General features: G+C 54.0%; 1 protein-coding gene across 1 annotated transcript in view; it reads right to left on the bottom strand.

The window, feature by feature from the left end:
• Positions 1-9,107: 9,107 nt before the first annotated feature.
• Positions 9,108-17,948, bottom strand: part of TTLL11 (tubulin tyrosine ligase like 11) — a 246,110-nt gene continuing 237,269 nt past the window's right edge. The window contains exon 12 of the mRNA XM_029919622.1: positions 9,108-11,942. Within this exon, the coding sequence (XP_029775482.1) occupies positions 11,626-11,942 (317 nt within the window). The 3' untranslated portion in view covers positions 9,108-11,625. The remainder of the gene's footprint in view (positions 11,943-17,948) is intronic.

The following is a 17,948-nucleotide window of genomic DNA, read 5'->3' as shown; positions in this document are numbered from 1 at the left end:
CCCTGAATGTTCCTACCAGATCCTCCTACGATGCCCCTTTGGGGAGGGGGGAGAACCTTCTTCCTGAATGGGCCTCAATTTGTTACTTGAAAAGAGCAATGGATCTACTAAATGAAAAGGCCTTCACTGCAGACTCGCAGGGCAGGGGATATAATTACCTGGGAAGAACCGGTCTGCTGCATTTTTTTATTTGCATTTTGCAAAGCGCTTAATGGATATTTATGCAAAAGAACAACCTGTTGGGTAAACGCACCACTTTCCATTAGGCCGAAAGGCTGAGGTTCTGGGTCTTCATCTTGCTTCGTGCCCACCAAGGTCGGAAGCCTACCTTCATTCATTCACTCACTCATTCATTCCACGCGCATTTCCTCCTCTGTGCTAGGTCCTGGCCAGAGTGCGATTCAGACAGGAATGAGCACAGCCCCGCCCTAGAGAGAGCTTTGCCCTGACGCAGGTTAAAGGGGTAACAGGAGGGCTGTGGGGCCCCAGGGGAGGGTGAGCCCACCTGTGAGAGCAGGGTCACCTTTGCAGAGGCGGTGACCATAGCATTTGGAGGAGGAGCTCCCTGGGCCCACAGGTGAGGGAGGGCTTGAGGGGCAGAAGGCAGAGCGTGGAAGGAGCGGGGGAAGGGATGGAAGTGCTCGTTTGGGGAAAGGCAAAACTCAGGTGAGTCCTGAGGTAAGGTGCATGGGAACCAGGCAGCCGGATGCAGGGGGCCCCCCGTTGTTCGCCTCTAGGGGGCGCGCCGCGTTCTCTGAGTGTCCTTGCCCCCACCCTGTGCACAACCTTCATGTGGCACGTGGTTGGCCTCGTGGGTCAGGGCTGGCGAAAGCTGAGCCCCAGACTGAAGCCCCCCCAAACCAAGTGGGGCATGTGAGCTGGACACGGTGGTGGGAAGCTGTCTTCTGTCTTGAGGTAGGAGGGTGACATGATCAGACTGGCATTTCAGAAAGGCCACTCTGGCAGCCTGTGGAGAACATGTTGGAGGCAGAGAGACAGTTGGCTGCCGAAAAATGGCCCATACAGAACACATATTTTGCAAAAAATATGACAAAAGGCTAATTCTTTCCATTTGCAAGGAGATGCTACAAATCAACAAGAAAAAGACCAGTAGAAAAATGGGGGAAAGAACATGAGCAACAGTTTATAGAAAAGGAAACACTGAACACGTAAAAAGGAGTCGCAACCTCATTCGTAATGGGAGAAACAAAAATTAAGTCTATAATCAGACGATGGCACATTTCTCGCCCATCCATTGGCCAAGGTTAGCTTTTTGACGCTATGCTCTGTTGGGGAGGATGGGGGGATCTGGCCCTCTCACACATTGTTGGTGGGACTGAAAATTGGCCCAGCCTCTTGGGAGGACACTTTGGCAATTTATCAATTGCAATTTAAAATGCATGTCTCCTTGGACCTGGTCATTCTCCCTCTCGGGTCTCGTCAGACCCGTACATGAAGATGCACATACAGAACAGTCCCTTCATGTGGTAATGGAGAACCGGAAACAGTGTGAATGCATCAATTGGGGACCAGTTAAGCCAACTAAAGTATTATAAGTAATTATAATACATCGTATAAAGGAATGCCACGGGCACCATTAAGAAACTGAGGCCAGCCTACCTCTATGTCTTGTGCAACAATGTCCAAGAAATAATGTCCAGTGATAAAAGCGGCATGCAGGTCAATGTATAAAAGAGAGGAAACGGGTATACACACAGATATAAGAATTCTTGTATATGCACAGACTGTCTTTGGAAGAACATACAGGGGCACCTGGGTGGCTCAGTGGGTTGAGCATCTGATTTTTTATTTTGGCTCAGGTGGTGATCTCATGGTTGAGGAGATTGAACCCCGAGTCCGGCTGCATGCTTGATAGCACTGAGCCTGCTTGGGATTCTCTCTCTCCCTCTCTGCCCTTCTCCGCTCGCTTACTTCCTCTTTCTCAAAATAAATATACGTTAAACAAATTTAAAAAAAGAAAGAACATATAAAACCCCAAAATAATAGTTCTCTCTGGGGACAGATCTCCCCAGAGCTAAAGGACAGAGGTAGAGGGAAATTGCTTATGACTGTCTACCTTTGTGCTGTTTTTGTTTGTTTTAGCCAGATATATGCATTTATGCCATATATATATATGTATATATATATATATATATATATGGCATATTTTTTAACACGATAACAACAACACGAAGTCCAGGTAGTTGAGCGTCTTTCTCATGCAGTGGGGTTTTCATTTTACCTAATGTCCTTGGGGAATGAATTTCCATGAAAGTAAAATTTCCAGACATATTACAGGAATCAAACTCTTTAAAAACCTTTTTTTTTTTTAAGAAGCCTATGTAAAATGTATAATATTCTTCCATATTTTTTCAGGTAGAGAATGTGGAGTGTGGACATCTCCTGGCTGGCCCTGAGGCCAAGGGCTCTCTGTCCCTGCAGGTAAGTCCCCTCGCTGCCGAGGCTCTCATCCCTTCCGCTTCGGTCAAGTGTCACTTCACAACGCAGCACGTGAGCACGCTGACGCAAGAGTGTCGTTTCCAGAGCTGGCGGGAGCAGCCTCTTTTCCAGGCTGTGGAGCCAGGAGCACCGGGCCTGGGGCAGACGTTCTGGACGTGGTGGTGGCATTGCTCACACACTGGGCCCCTGGGACATTCTGGCCTCAGGTGATGTGGGCACCTGCCCCCCTCTCCCTGCTGTCCCACCTCAGAGCCTCTAAGGTGGCCTCGTGGGCCAGGAAGAGGCGTGACGCTTCTCTGACACTCAGTTTCCTTGGCTATAACAGAGAAGTGAGGCCATAGGCGTCCCCACCATGGCTGCGGTGATGATGGCACCTGGGACAGTGTCTGGGATGCAGTCACACGTGCTCCCCATTTTTGTCCCCCCCCAACCCCCGCCCCACTGCCTGGCATATTCCAGCCAGACTCGGAGACCCTCCATATGGGAATGTGGCCCCTCTAGGTCCCCCTCTGCTGTCCCCTTGCTGCCGAGCTGAGCAGTTCCCAAGGCCCCCCATTCTGGGATGGGGCAGCCTCCAGGGAGCAGGGACTGGGGAGTCCTTTCCTCACGGATTTTACTACATACAAGGGTTTTTTAGAGAAACGTTTGCTGACGTGCTGCCATTCGAGGCCTCCTCAGCGCCTCCCACTGCCACATGCTCTCAGACACCTTCCCTGGCAGGACTCACCCCCGTGGGACGGGGGGAGCCCAGCGAGGTGGTAGCGCAGAGAAGAACCATCTGGAACGCCGGCCCCACGAGGCCCAGATCCCACACTTGCCTCGGCATGTACAAACTGTGCCACCTCTGCCAAGTCACTTCATCTCGGTTTGGAACCTCAGTTTCTTCAACTGCAAAATGGGGTGATAATAGGAGACTCCATTTCCTGGACTTGTTTCTCAGATTAGTGACCTGATAGCTACGTGTCCCCAGCAGGGCCTGGCCATTGCACATGCTGGGTGACTATGAATTGAGGAGGGAGCTACGCAGCCCTGGGCTGCCCTGGGCTAATCGTAGGGCAACCCCCCCCCCACACCTACAGGAGGCTGCTTTGTAGAGGGCCTGCCCTCCTGAGCCTTAGGAGGGCAGCCAGACCACCTGCCTATCTCCAGACCAGGGGGCCCAGGGCCTTGACTGAATGCGCTCCTCCAGCCTGGGAAGGGCTGCACTGCCTGAGGTCCTCAACCGTTCCTGGAACCCCCAGCCAAGGCTCAGCGCCTCCTGGGGACCCACCTGACTCATGTCAGCTTTGCATGCGTAGAGAAATCATTCTCCATTACGTTAAACCACTGCAACCTGGGGGATTTGTGGTCACCTCGGCATTGCCTCGCCTCTCCCGACTGAAATAAGAGTGTGCTATGGAGCGGAAGGCAGTACTTACAGGACTTAGAAAGTGAAAGCGTGAGGCTTCCAGTAAGTGGCTGCTTGCAGCTGGCCTGACCAGCAGACTTGAGACATCCCAGAGTCTGGGCTTTATTTCACTCCGCCACAGCCAGCGGTAGACCCGGTGACCCCGTGAGGCCCCAGCAGCCAGCTCCAGACATAGTGCAGAGCAGATTCAAAGTACCAGCAAGGAGCTACCGGTGTGGACTGTTTCTGAGAAATCTCAAATGTCTCCTGATTAGAACCAAGCGAGAAATGAGCCCAGCGCCGGCCTCCAACCTCCTTCCGTCACCCCCCCGCCCCACCAGCTATTCTAGGGTGGGTGGGAGAAGCTGGTCTAAACCAGGCAAGCCCAGGACCTTCTCAGGCCCTGGTGTGAACCAGCCCAGAGACGGAGCACCGCTGCCTGCAGGACACACGTCTTCCAGGAGGACAAGTGGCGGCGGCCATGGGAGGGTCATAGCTGGTCAGGTGGCCTGGGGAAGATGCTGTTGTGGTCATAATTTTGAACAAGGGATGTCTCCGAGGTCCCCAGCTTTGTCACTGGTAAAAAAAACAAAAAAAGAAAAAGAAAAATGGAAGTGATGATGATTTGAAGTTTTTTTCCTTACCTGCAGCCTCAATACATAAAACAGCTCACAGCTGAGATGCATTGTGGAAACTAGTCAGGGAGCCCTTGACCTCAAGGCCCCCTGGGCTGGTGCAGGCTTCTTCTCTCCGGATTTCCTCCCTGAGGAGGAGGAGGCGTTAACTCACATCCCTAACTTGCTGAGCATTTGAGGCCAGGCCCTTGGCTTCTCTGGGCTTCCCCTGCTTTATTTGTACAATTGATATTTGGAAGGTAGCGGCCACAGATACAATCCTGTAACAAAGTCCTTTATGTATCCAAGATTAAGCTGGAGCTGCTGGGGTTAGAGTCAGAGGTGGGGACTGAGCCCTGAGGGGTGCCACCAGATGCCCAGAGGCTCCAGGGGGTGGCAGAGGTATGCAGCCCTGATGTCCCCACTCACTCCTCTGAAGACGTGTGTGGCCACGGCTACAGAGAGCCAAGTTCCGATGTGGGGTCTTAGGCTGCTGGGCGTCCTCCTGGCAGCTCTGCCACGTGGCTGGGCCATGGCCTGCAGACCCAGGAGTCCAGGACCTACGGGCAGCTTACATTTGGGACACAAAGAACACAGAGCATCTGAGTGTTTCCAAAAATGGTGCACCTGGGGTACTCCCCGGTGTGCTCCCCGGAGCCAGAGCCTGCCTGCCTGGCCCCCTCACTGGGGAGGGGTTCTGGGACCCCGAGCGCCTTGCTGATGCTACTAAGCAGTGGGATTTTCACAGAGCAGGGGTCCCAGTGTAACTCCGGCGATCTGCTTTTCACTGCGCCCAGGCAGTATGGAATTGGGAGATGTTCAGAGCAGACATAGGCTGCTCCCTTAGAGTCCAGAGAAGGGGTGGTGGTGCTCCCAGGGAAGGAGCCACCAGGCCAGACAGCAGTGCCAGGAATCACCTTTTGGTGCCGCTTGAGTGGTTCAGTTCTCCGGGGAGGCGCCCAGCCTCGGGATTCCCAGGGAGGGTAAAGCTCACACTCGAACCTGCTCAGCTCTGCGCTGCAGGCAGTGACTTTGGCACACGCACGGCTGCAAGGGCCACCCTCCCTCCAGGGACAGCTGTCCCTGCCACGGAGTCTCTGACAGGTGGCCACACTCTGGTGGCATGGCACTCCTTCCCTAGGGGAGACTATCCTCAGCAGACGGAGGGGTGGGGGATATTCCAACCCGCCTCTCCGTCTCCCCTCGGGGCTCACAATTTACTGGAGGCAACAGTTAGCTCCCCAGGCAAACAGGAACCATTAGGGGAGGGGGGGAATGAAAAGGAGCCCTCTTCTCACCCGTTGACCCAAAACGAACGAGCTTTGTCCGCCGGGTAGATTTGCTGTGAAGAAGTATCACGCGGAAGAAACTGTCAATACTTTGTGGCCGTGTTTACAATGAGCCTGTGTTTAGCAACACTCGGTTTTGTTTTATTGTTGCATTTTACGAAGTTACCAAGACAACTGAGGCCGAGTAACAGAACCTTGACTTTATGTGCCATGAAAATTTAATAAAGAATGTTTAAAGGCTTTTAAGAGGCAGGAGGTTTGGCCTAGCAGCCCCGCTCAGAGGGAGGAGGGCTCAAGGCGGGGCCTGTCACCGGGCCTTGAAGGGCCTCTCTGTAGGGGGCAGTCCAGGTGGGCACAAGGTCCCGGTGTCCGTCTTGTTCCAGACATTTATGAAGGTAGTTCCCAGGTGCCCAGCCCCAAGACGGGTTTCTTATGTTCATTATGACACGATTGCCACCATGGGGGCCAGAAATGGGGCAGAGGGGGTGACATCACCAGAGCGCGGCCGCACAGCAAGAGCGTCGGGTGCAGCAAAAGCAGGCCCTCGTATCCCTGTTGTGAGGCAAGAGGTTCTGTAGGGAAAATACCCCTCCTGCCTTCCTGCTTCTGCAGCCCTGGCTTCGCTCCTGCCGCCTGGGAGGGCCCCCGGGAGCCACGGTCAGGAGCAGGCAGGCCGTGTCCCCGTGGCCCGGGACCACGGTCCTGGGCGGACGCTTAGCAAGCACCTTCACGCTGGAGGAAGTGTTTCCCAGGAGCCTCTTAGTGAGCACGTTATGTTACCCCAGGGCCTGCACTGAGCCGTTCCCTCTGCTCTCTAAATAAGACTCAGAAGGAAATTGCCAGAAATGAGAAAATCATCAGTAATTTTGCCATTTTACACAAAAACTCCGTGGTTCTGTGTGTGTGTGTGTGTGTGTGTGTGTGTGTGTGTGTGCGTGTGCACGCACGTATCTGTGAGCATCACGCTGCATGATTTTCCTAGTTACATAAACATCAGGACTTCTGGTTACTAGAGATGGAGGTGATGATGGGGTAGGCTGAGGGCTCTCCAAAGCTCCTTTGTCCCCGGGAACAGGAAACAAAAAAACCCCGTGGATTTATTTCATGAGGGAGAAATTCGTGTGGAAAAATCCCTCTCATATTCATCAGAGCAAAGAGGAGACTGGCAAAAATATCAGTTGAGGCGAGGTGGGCTTTAGGTTAATTAATCTCACCGGGGAGAGAGGAAGGGCTCCCTTGGCCACCAGGAATGCCAGCTTCCTGGCGAGCAAGTTCATTGTTTTCTGAGCTTTGAGGGAAGGTGCTCAGACGCCGGCCATTTCAAGCTTAATTTTCAGTTAGAGGGCCAAGGAGTTTGGGACATGAATCAAGAGGTGAAGCAAAGAAGGGAGCTATTTTGGCCTAGACTCTGCCCCTCGCAAGGCAGGGCCCAGGTGTTGGAGGCACAGCGAGACCATTTTTCAGCCTGCGGAGTGTCTGAAGTGTAAAGGTGAGGGGCAGGTGGAGAGGGACAGGAGCTCACTGCTTGGCCTCATTCGTCTTGATGACAACAGTCAGGATGGAATGTTCCTCCTTGGTCCTTTCAGACTTTGTAGGAAGCCGGGAGCGGGCTGAAGACAGCTCCGCATTTGAGCAACATGTTAGTTTGCAAAACACTTTCGTGAGTACTTGTGCTTGCTGTGTCTTGTCTTGGTTCCCAGGGACCAAGCGAGGGGGCGCCCGTCACCCTCTTGTGCAGCCTAGGGACCTGGAGCCCGGAGTGTCGTGGCCCCCAGAGCCCTCCTGGGGGGCTCCACATGGGCGGAGCAGGTCGGCAGGCCCTCATCAAGACCCAGAAGCCTGGGTGTGAGCTGAACACCCCCCGCTGGGCCTCACACGTCTCTGAAATGGGCCCCACAGCCTCTCCCCTCTGGGTTGTGGGAGCACAGAGTCTCCGTGCAGAGCGGACACGGTGCCGGGAAGGGAGTCGGGGGCCTCGCTGTGGGTCCCAGCTCTGCCTTCCTCCTGCCGGAGCTGGGACATCGGTGCCGGGTCAGTGAGGCGAGCCTCGCTGGGCTGTCGGGGCTCAGAGGATGGGACAGACGCGGCAGCAGTTTGTAAACTGTGAAGCTCAGAGCAGATGTTAAATTCACGTGGGAAGAGGATTGGTTCTAGAAAGGCCCAAACGCCTGGGCTCCTCTGCAGACCAGTGCTACCAGCCCCCAACCGTGGACAGTCACATTCCCATCGGACCGATCTGCTGGGCTCACCAACCCCACCCACAGACGCAGGCTCTGCTCCCACAGGGCTGAAGAGAAGGCCAGACTCCTGATGGAGGAGCCCTGGTGACCGTGACCCCGACCAGCAGGCCTTTCTAAAGCTGAACAAGAAGGGGTGCCCACCGGGGGCACTGCCCAGACCAGAGCCCAGGACAAAGGTCCAAAGAACGAAGGAAACACTACCCCAGGTCAGAAGGGCCACTGTCTGCTCGGGGCCACGGGGCAGCCACCGTGTGGGGGACACGGAGGTGTTGAGTGAATGGCCCTGGCAAGGTTTAAGGTGCCATGACGTTGAGGGTGTTCACAGGCACCGTAACCCCACCCCTTCCCTGGGTCTTGCTGGATAGTTTTATGATTTCATCCTGCATCCAATGGACCCCCACCCCCACCCCATGCTCGAGGGGCCAGCGTGAATCCAGCACCTGCTGGACCTGGAGGGTGAGCCCTGTGACATCACGGGGCAAGCATGGTGATAACAGAACTTTCCAGATCCTCATAAGCAGACGGAGGGAACAGTTGATTCTGTGGGGGAGGAAGGATTGCAGTGGGGCGTTTGAGCTGGACCTTGAAGGTAAGGAAGGGACCATTGGACAGAGGGAGGCCATCCTGCCCAGGGAATGGTGAGCACAAGGGCGGGAGAGGCTGAAGTGGGTCCTGGCCTGGGGCAGGAATCAGCATATTCTCTTCCCTGGGGGTGACAACACATGGTGAATGCCCTGGAAGCATGGTGACAGGAGTGGGACCAGAGGCTGCCCCAGGAAAAGGGTGGGCCAGGCATGGCCGTAGGACAGACAGGAAGGACTGGGCCAGATTACAAGCAGCCTTGAACGCTGGGTTAAGGAGCATGGGCTTTGTCTGGGCGGAGATGACGGCTGATTGATTAGGGGATCCGTGGTTCTCCGAATTCCCTCTGGGCCACTAGGGACAGAGGGTGGAGGGTGAATTGAGGGGGTGAGAGGCAGGAGGAGGCGAAGTCTGAGCTAGGGGGAGGGGACAGGGACCCACGGGAGAAAAAGGGGGCACCTGTTTGGGGACGGCGGCTCTGTCTCCAGGAGGCCCTGCCTCCACACCTGTGAGGACAGCACTTCTAACAACTGCACTGAATCCAATGCTCCTTTATTAGCACCTACAGCATGCTCCCCTGTGGCCAGTGGGGACACAGCTCCGGGCTGTGACAGCAGGGAAGCCAAGCAAGTTCCTAGGACGCTGGAAGGAGGGGAGCAGGACGGCCAGTGTGGAAGAGGAAGCGAGCTGACCGGCGCACCGGACGTGACAGGCATGGGCCGGGGCCCAGTGATGTACCCCAAGGGGAGACTGGCTGAACCCCATCTTCTCCATTCATTGAACCTGCACCAGAAAGTGGGCCCTTCAGGGACCTTTGGTAAGGGGTGATATGGCAGGAGTGTGTGCGTGTGTGCTAGGTGTGTGAATCAGTGGGAGGGGGCGAGAGGACGCCAGGGGAGAAGAGGCCCCGATGGATCCCGAGGGCCCGCCCGCAGGAATAACACAGGTAAGACGCAGCAGGGCCCTCAGCTCCTCATGGGGCATCTCCGGGCCCTGGATCCTTGTCCCCGGTCCCCCTCTCCCAGGAGAAAGGACACGTCTGTCTTTGCTGTCACTTCAGCGGCACCCTGAAACAGGTGGGGTGTGGGAAACAAAGGGGGTGAGCGAGAGGGGCTTCCCACAGGCAGCATGGAGGTGGTAACGTCTCCTATTGCTCACTCAGATAAGGGAGCAGCATCGAATTCTTCCTGTTGAGCAGCATTGAGAAGAAAGGGCCCAGTCCGTCCCTTACTGGCCTCTTGTAAAATGGCAGCCTCCTTTCTCTTACTCTCACCCCGTGGGGTGCAGGGGAGCGGCTCCTCCCAGACAGGGACCCTCAAGGGCTGGGGGGAGCCACCTGCCTGCTCATGACCTGCGGGGGTGGGGACAGGACATTCCTCCATGTGAGAACTGACGTGTTCAAAGCATCCCAAACAAGGTGGCTCGAATTCAACCTATTGACATTATATTCCCCCAAAAACCCAAGGTGCTTGGTTAACGTTGGAACTGAAAACTGCGCTCCATTTTGGCAAGCGAATGCTTTCTGAAAACAAAGTCAGGGCGTTGTTGAAAAGACGCTTTGTTGCTCCCAGCTGCTCCCAAGTGAGAGAGACTCGTTCACTTCGAGGCCCGTTTGCTCTGGCACCAACGGGGGCTGAAGAACGGGCCCGGGGTCCTCACAGCGCGCTTCTCACAACAGACCACTTCGAATCACTGGCTGTCCTGGCCCACGGCACCGGGCTGCAGGAGAGCGGGCAGGGCCCCGGGGGACCCCAGGCCGACCCGGAGCAAGGGCACCTGGAACTTGAGTCATGCTCACGGGGGGGACACATAAAGGAAATGCGGGTCAACCCCCAGAACTGGACCAAGCCTCACTCCCCCACGGGACCACCCACCCCCACCCCCAGCCAGGCTTGCGTTTTCTCATCTGAAAATGGGAACAGCATTACAAAACTACTCGAGGTGACGGTTACTTCTAGAATGCCCCTATGCAGGAGGCACAGGGTGGGCGTCAGGTCCCTCCCACCCCTCCTTTCTGAGGCCACACCTGTCCTGCTTTTCTGCTTGGGAAAACAAGGTCATTACAGGTGGCTCTTGTCACCAAACAGCCCAGAGTGCGTCCTGCGGGGCTCGGTTTTCCAAAATGCCATCTTTGGCTGCCTCTGAGATGTCCCCTCTGAGAAGAGGTTCGCTTGGGGACATGGATGGAGACAAGAAAAGGAGGAAAGGGTCTTTGGAAGGGAGGGCGTGGGCTGTCCTGGTCCTCACACTGAGCTTCTGACATCCTCCTCCTGCTGTTAAGGGGGTTTTCTTGTCCTCCCCTCTGAAGCCCCTCCGCCCACCCAGGGACCCCCTGGCAGTGCGTGCCATGCACCTGCTGGCCAGGTGATGGCGCCTCATCTGTGGGAGGAGGTGTCATGGGACCCTGGGACTCCTGCTTCGGGGCCAAACAAAATGACCTCTGTGGCTCCTGTTGGCTCTAAGGCTCTAGGAGCCTTACCTAGTTACTTCCTGGTTAGTTCTTAATGAATAACAAACGGAATATTCCGGTGACAGGCAAGCTAGTGAAAGAAATGAGGCCGATCTGTTAAGGACACCCGCGTAGCACATGATCGGGGTGGGAGAGCCGTGGTGCCCCTCGCTGGCCCCGCGTCTTCACAGCTCGGCGAGAGGCCATCGGCCTGATGTCCGTGGATTTAACTGGTGTTCGCGCCCGTAGGCTCCGCACACCCAGGTCTCCGCGTTCCCCGGCGCTTTCCTCTCCGCAGCTCTGGCTCGGGATCTCGGGCGCCCCGTGCCCGACCGCAACAGCTTAACTCCGTTGTTGCTTCCTGTGAGCCTGGAATAGAAGGTGCCATCTGTCGCGTTTGGGATGTCATATGTCCACCGCTGACTCACAGAGAGTTGGACCCGGAGAAGAAGGCGGGCGGCACCATTGGCCTTTTTCAAAGCACAGCTCAGCAGAAGCAGAGCCGGCGGGCCTGGGGCCGTGGGGCGGGAATTCTCCGCCTGCTGCCCTCTCCCCACCGGCGGGAAGCCCGGAGGGTCCTCTCCAGCCCCGAAGGGCGCCCCCTTCAGCGGCAGCATCCATGGGCAGGCAGGACAGAGCGCGTCTGGGACGGGTCGCCTAGTGGGTGCTGCTTGTGCAGGACTGAAGGGGCGTCCTCCGCCGGCTGCGCCGAGGGGGCGGTGTCCGGGGGGGTGCCGCTGTCCGGGGGCCGGGGCCCCGCCGGGCCGCTGCGGCCACACACCAGGCGCTTCTCGTCCAGCAGGGACAGGTGGTATTCGCACAGGTCGATCAGCGAGGCCACCTGCTCGTGGAGCGGCAGCGTCTTGAACTTCCTCTGAGCCAGGTAAAAGAAAGCCTCCACGAAGGCTTGCAAGCACATTCCTGCGGAGGGAGAGACCAGAGTTAAGGGGGGGCGTGTGCGCCAAAGGGGCTCAGCGCTGCCCGGGGAAGGCGCAGCTCATTCCTCACCCCCGTTTCCATCCCGGGGACTTCCGTTTCTGGGTCAAACTCCCAGAGGGCCTGCCTTGTGCCGGGCACCAGCTGGCCATTCACAACCCTCTGCAGATCCAACCCCTTCCTCGGTCCTGGGAGGGAAGCCTAATGGGCACTGGTTTACCGACCAGGAAACTGAGTCTCAGAGAAGCAGAGCCAGCTGGGCAAAGTTACACAGGTAGGAAGTGGCGGGGCTGATATTCAGCCAGGCCCAAGGCCTCATCCTACTGCGCCATCACAAAGCGTCCTGTCCAGCCCCAGCCCCAACGTTGATAACCACGGGGAAAGCTCGATCCTTAGAAGAATCGGAGGGCAATGCCCCGTATCTCGATAGAGGTGTTAGTTACACGCATGTGTGCATCTGTCATACAGGGAGCAAACTGTGCCTTAAGATGTGTGCATTTTGCTGTATGTAAATTTTACTTTGAAGAGTAAAATAACCCCGAAATGATATTCTAGAAGGTAATAGCAGTCCCCACTGTGTCCCTGAAACGTTCTTCCCTTACTTTGCCTCATAAATTCCTCCTCATCGTTGGGCTCGGAGCTCAAGATCACCTGCTCAGTAAAAGCTTCCCTGACCCCCAGATCAGATGTGGCTGCCGGGGGACTGGCTTCTAGCCCTTTCCTTTGCAGCACTGACTATAGCCTGCTCAGAGTTTGTGTGGTTCTTCCAACAACCTCTCTTCTCTGAGCTGTGAGCTCCGGCTCCCCGCTGGTCCCCCAGGCCAGACACCCAGTGCTCAATACAGAATGCTGCATACGTGAGTGAGTGAACGAATGAACAAATGAGTTAGTGCTAGGTACTTTACAGACATTGTCACTAATCCTCACAACACCTTTTTGAGATTAGTGTGATTATGCCCCACTTTACAGATGAGGAAACTAACATTCAGAGAGGCTGAGTAACTTCCCCGAGGTCACACAGCCAGAGAAGAATGGCTTGGAAGTTCAAACTCTGGCTCTCTGGCTCCCAATTCTTTTTTTTTTTTAAGTTTGTGTATTTATTATATTTCTTAAAGATTTTTATTAAAGAATTATTTATCTTTGAAAGAGAGAGAGAGAGTGTGAGCAGAGGAGGGACAGAGAGAGAGAGAGAGGGAGACACAGAATCCCAAGCACAGAGCTGCCAGCACAAAGCCCGACGTGGGAGTGTAACTCATGAACCGAGAGATTATGACCTGAGCCGAAGTCGGAAGCTCAACTGACTGAGGCACCCAGGCACCCTTATTTATTTATTTTGAGAGAGAGAGAGAGAGAGAGAGAGCGAGCGCGAGAGCATGCACGTGTGGGAGAGGGGAGACGGGAGAGAGAATCCCAAGCCAACTGTGCACTGTCAGTGCAGAGTCCTATGTTGCAAATCTGTCCATCTCACAACTGTGAGATCATGACCTGAGCTGAAATCAAGAGTCAGGCGCTTCCCTGACTGAGCCACTCAGATGCCCCTGACTCCCGATTCTTTTAATAAGTGGCACCACAGTCTTCCCAGCGTCCAAGCAAAAATGAACCCCAAGATCCAGTCACCGATTGCCTGGGCTCCTCAGGCTGCACGGAATGCCCCAGGAATTTTAGAGGCTGGCTTCACCTCTGCTGATCCATACCTTCCCAGTGGCCTTGCTTCCCTGCTTCTGTCCTCGGGCAGAAGCCTGGCCTGGAGGTTTAACTACTGGCTTAGATGTGGACGCTGGGATCCGAGAGTTCTTCTTGCGTTGGGAACTTGAGCTGAGCAAAGAAACTCCATCGTTGCTCAGCTTTTCTTGACTCCAGGCACTCTGCTCTCCCCACTAACCCTCGCTCTGTTTGGCCCTGACAGGTGGAGCTGATAAAGGGAACAGAGACCCTGGTGTAAAACCCTCTTGGTGCAAACTGAGGTCTCGTGCGGAAAGAGACACAGGGAAAAGGGGGCTTTCGCCCGAATCAAGAGACAGAGGTCTCCTAGTCACCGACAATGGGCCAGGGCTCTCCTAGAGTGTGAGTGTGGATGCAGGCATGTGCGCGGGTGTGCATCTGTGCGTGCGTGCACATGCATCTGTCACAGTCAGTGGGAGGGTCAGATCCAAGCAGGGTGGAAGGGCCTGCATCCAAAGCCAGAGAACCCAGTGCAGCCCCAGCCTTCGATTTCAGAACCGTGTGATCTCAGCAGCGCCACTCGAAGTGTGGATGGCAGATGGGTGCCAAGTCCAGGGACTGTGTGTCCCTGGGCTCTGACAAGATAAGGAGCCTGGGCCAGAATATAAATCACCCTACTCATCAATCACATTGTCTAGTTTCAGCTGGCAGGATTTTGTAGCAAGTTGTTCCTGTAAAGGAAGCAGCCTTACAGTGTGGCTCAAGCCTCTTGCCCAGGACTGTACAGAACTGTTCGTGGATTGCAACTCTGAGCAGCCCAGGTTTACACAACCCTTCCCCACTTTAGCCCGCAGGGCACTGGGGCACCTGGCGGCTCATTGGTTGAGTGTCTGACTCCAGCTCAGGTCATGATCTCACGATTCATGGGTTTGAGCCCCACACTGGACTTTGTGCTGACAGCACGGAGCCTGCTTCGGATTCTCTCTCCCTCTCTCTCTCTGCCCCTCCCCTGCTCGTGCTGTCTCTCTCTCATTCAAAAATAAATAAATGTTAAAAAAAACAAATTTAACGTGCCTGATCTTGTCAAAACGCAGATTCCAGGGTGGAGCGAGACACCGCATTCCCCACCAGCTTCCTGGTGGTGGTGGCCATGTTGCTGCTCTCAGGAGCACAGTCTGAGTAGCAAGCACGGAGCACCTTTTACTCAACCAATATTAGTTTCTTTCCCTTAATTAAACTAATAAGACTGTGACTGATGCAGCAATGCACAGGAGAAATATACAGGACCTTTTTCTGGGGAAAGATTTTGACTAAATCATCTGGAAGGAGACAGTCTAAAAGAGAATTCAGGTATGTGTTATACTGGGTTTTGTTTTTGTCTGTCTACATTTCCTGATTTTCTAAAGTAAACACATACCTTATTCTATTTTATTTTTTCATGGAATCTAAAAACAAAACAAGATGAGGGGCGCCTGGGTGGCTCAGTCGGTTAAGCGTCCGGCTTCGGCTCAGGTCAGATCTCACAGTTCGTGGGTTCGAGCCCCGCGTCGGGCTCTGTGCTGACAGCTAGCTCAGAGCCTGGAGCCTGTTTCAGATTCTGTATCTCCCTCTCTCTGACCCTCCCCTGCTCCAGCTGTCTCTCTCTGTCTCTCAAAAATAAATTTAAAAAAAAGCAAAAAAAAAAAAAACCAAGATGAATAAATAAAAAGAATGAGACCTAGAGATATAGAAAATAAGCTGATGATCGCTACTAGTGGAGGTGGGGGTGGACAAAATGGGTGAAGGGGAGAGCAAGACACAGACTTCCCCTTATGGAATGAATAAGTCGTGGACCCGATTTTAAAATAGGCAATGGAAAATTCTAGAAAGTGGAACGAGGCAATGCAGGGGCAGCCGCTTTTCATTGTGAACCCTCTGCTACTACTTGAATTTGAAGTTATGCGCATGTATTACTTTGAAGAAAACGCAATGCCAACTAGCTGAATACACATTCTACTTTAATAAAATTTATATACGTGCAGGGAAATAGCAGCAGAAGTGAAGAGAAAGGGCCATTACTGACTCTTGCAGGAATCGGGCGTGCTATGCCGGGTGCTCTGACCCCACTACAGCTCTCATTGTGCTCGTGAGGAAACAGAGCCCCAGAGACACCAAATAACTTGAGCTTGGGTCACACACCGGTAAGTGCGGGAGGGCTGGGATTTGAACCCGGGCCTCATGCGCTGCAGATCCTGCATCTCATTCCTGGAATAAGGAATGGGCAAAATGGGTAGGGCTTTGGTGGTCAGAGATGAGCTGGGAGCGGTAGACTGGGAGGAGAACAGGGAGGAGGGAGCAAGAGGTGGGCATGTGGCAGGACAGGTGGGGGGGCAGCTGGACTAGACTGGAGAGCACTGGAAGGCCGGGGGACGTGAGCCACAGAACGGGTCCAGGGAAAGCAAGCCCAGATCTCATTGGGAAGTTCCAAGCCTAGGACAGCCTGAGCACATTGACTGGTCAGGGGACTCCTGATTTGTGCAGTGGGATGTGTTTGTTTCGTTCCTCAAATGCAATCCTGTGGGGCGGGGAGGGGGGGTTCAGAGCCCTGCCCTCACAGATCTTCTTCACCAGAAGGGACTCATCAAAGGCACTCTTGGCTCTTCTTACCCAGCCACACACCGTCCCTCCCTGAGCTCCAAAAGCCTGGTCTAGTATCTTCCTTTTACAGAAGAGGGGAGCGGTAAACGAGGCCCGGCAGGAGCAGGACTAGGACCCCAGGTCTTCAGATCTCACACTGTGCTACCATCCGAGCACCAAAATAAGAAAGCAAACCAGACACTTCTCAGGTCAAGGGACTGGGGAAAAGGGCTGTCTACACTGGCTGGGAGCCCCACTGAGTGTGTCTGAGAGAGTCCGAAGGCCAGTGAGGGCTGGGAAGAGGGACACCCCACACTGCACACCACGATCCGTGGGTTGCCGGGCCCCACAATGGCCGTCTCAAGGGCCGTATGTTTGAGTTTGACAAGACATTGTTCTTGCTCCTCATTTCATTGAGTGGCCCAGGAAATGGTGGCCGGACCCAGGTCAATATTCGCTGAGCTGCAGAGAATTGAGCCTTTGTAGGCATGAGCAGGGGAGAGGTAGAGAGAGGGAGACACAGAATCTGAAGCAGGCTCCAGGCTCTGTGCTGACAGCTTGAACCCACAAACCACAAGATCACGACCTGAGCCAAAGTCGGATGCTTAACCGACTGCGCCACCCAGGCGCCCCTCTCCTATTTTCTTATATACAATGAGAAGGCCAAGAGAAAATATAGGAAAGGTCGTGAATGTCCCTCTCTAGGACTGACCTTCAAGCCACGCTGTCCACAGAAGATGTGTTTTCACTCGGTAATAACAAGCGCAAAACTTTGTACTTATTGTGCTTAGAATGATATTGCAAACACTTTGGTATGTTGCTCTGCAGCCTTCATAACATTATTTTAATAGCCGCAGAACATTCCATCAAATCTTACTTTGTATATCATTTCACCATGTCCCCCACTGTTGAACACACAGGCTAGTCACATTTTCTTCACTAGTATTGAGAACATAAGCGCCATCATAAGCACTTGGCACATCGCTGTTTTTATTTCTGATTTCGTTTATTCTTTTGCAATAAAACCCTAGGAATCCGGCGGGTTTTTTAATGTTAAGTCTGGTTTTGGTAATTAATTTCATGTTAAAAATACTTAAACCTCATAGAGTCCTCAAATGGACAAAGCACACAATGGGTAGCTCACATGCATTAGCAAGGAAGGGAGATCACACCCAGTCCCACTGAAGCTGCGGGGTGCTCGGCTCACCCACTAACAAAAATGTAAAATAACGCTAAAGGTGAGTTAATGGTGAAATTGCTATGGACTGCTGAAAAGCAATTTGGCAAAAGTTTTAAGAGCCATTCAAGTATTTCGAAATACTCCTCCCAAAGGAAAAAGAAAAGCACACAATAGTATTCATCATCAACTTACTTACAGCACCGTGGGGGGGGAGGGGCGGAGAGTGGACTTATAGGGCGTTTTTTATATCCTTCTATTTTTTTGTATTTTCCAAATGGGAAAGTGCATGTTCATTGCTGACAATAATTAGGAAAAAATACATATATATTGTTTTTAAAGATACCCCACCCTGGCTCTAATGTCTGGAGGTCTAGGATGCTATCCTTGGCTCACCCCCAGGTAGAGTTCACTGCCCTTCGTTGGGGTTTCCCTGTGTTTCCTGCTACATATTGAGACAAATCCATGGGTACACGCTGTCTCCCCAGGGGGGCTGTGTACTCCTGGAGGCAGGGACATTGCCCCAATCTTCTCTG

The sequence above is a fragment of the Suricata suricatta genome, chromosome 13, assembly GCF_006229205.1.
Source record: "Suricata suricatta isolate VVHF042 chromosome 13, meerkat_22Aug2017_6uvM2_HiC, whole genome shotgun sequence".
NCBI lineage: Eukaryota > Metazoa > Chordata > Mammalia > Carnivora > Herpestidae > Suricata > Suricata suricatta.
Note: the sequence above shows the minus strand (reverse complement) of the source record. Positions and strands in the feature narration are given on the sequence as shown.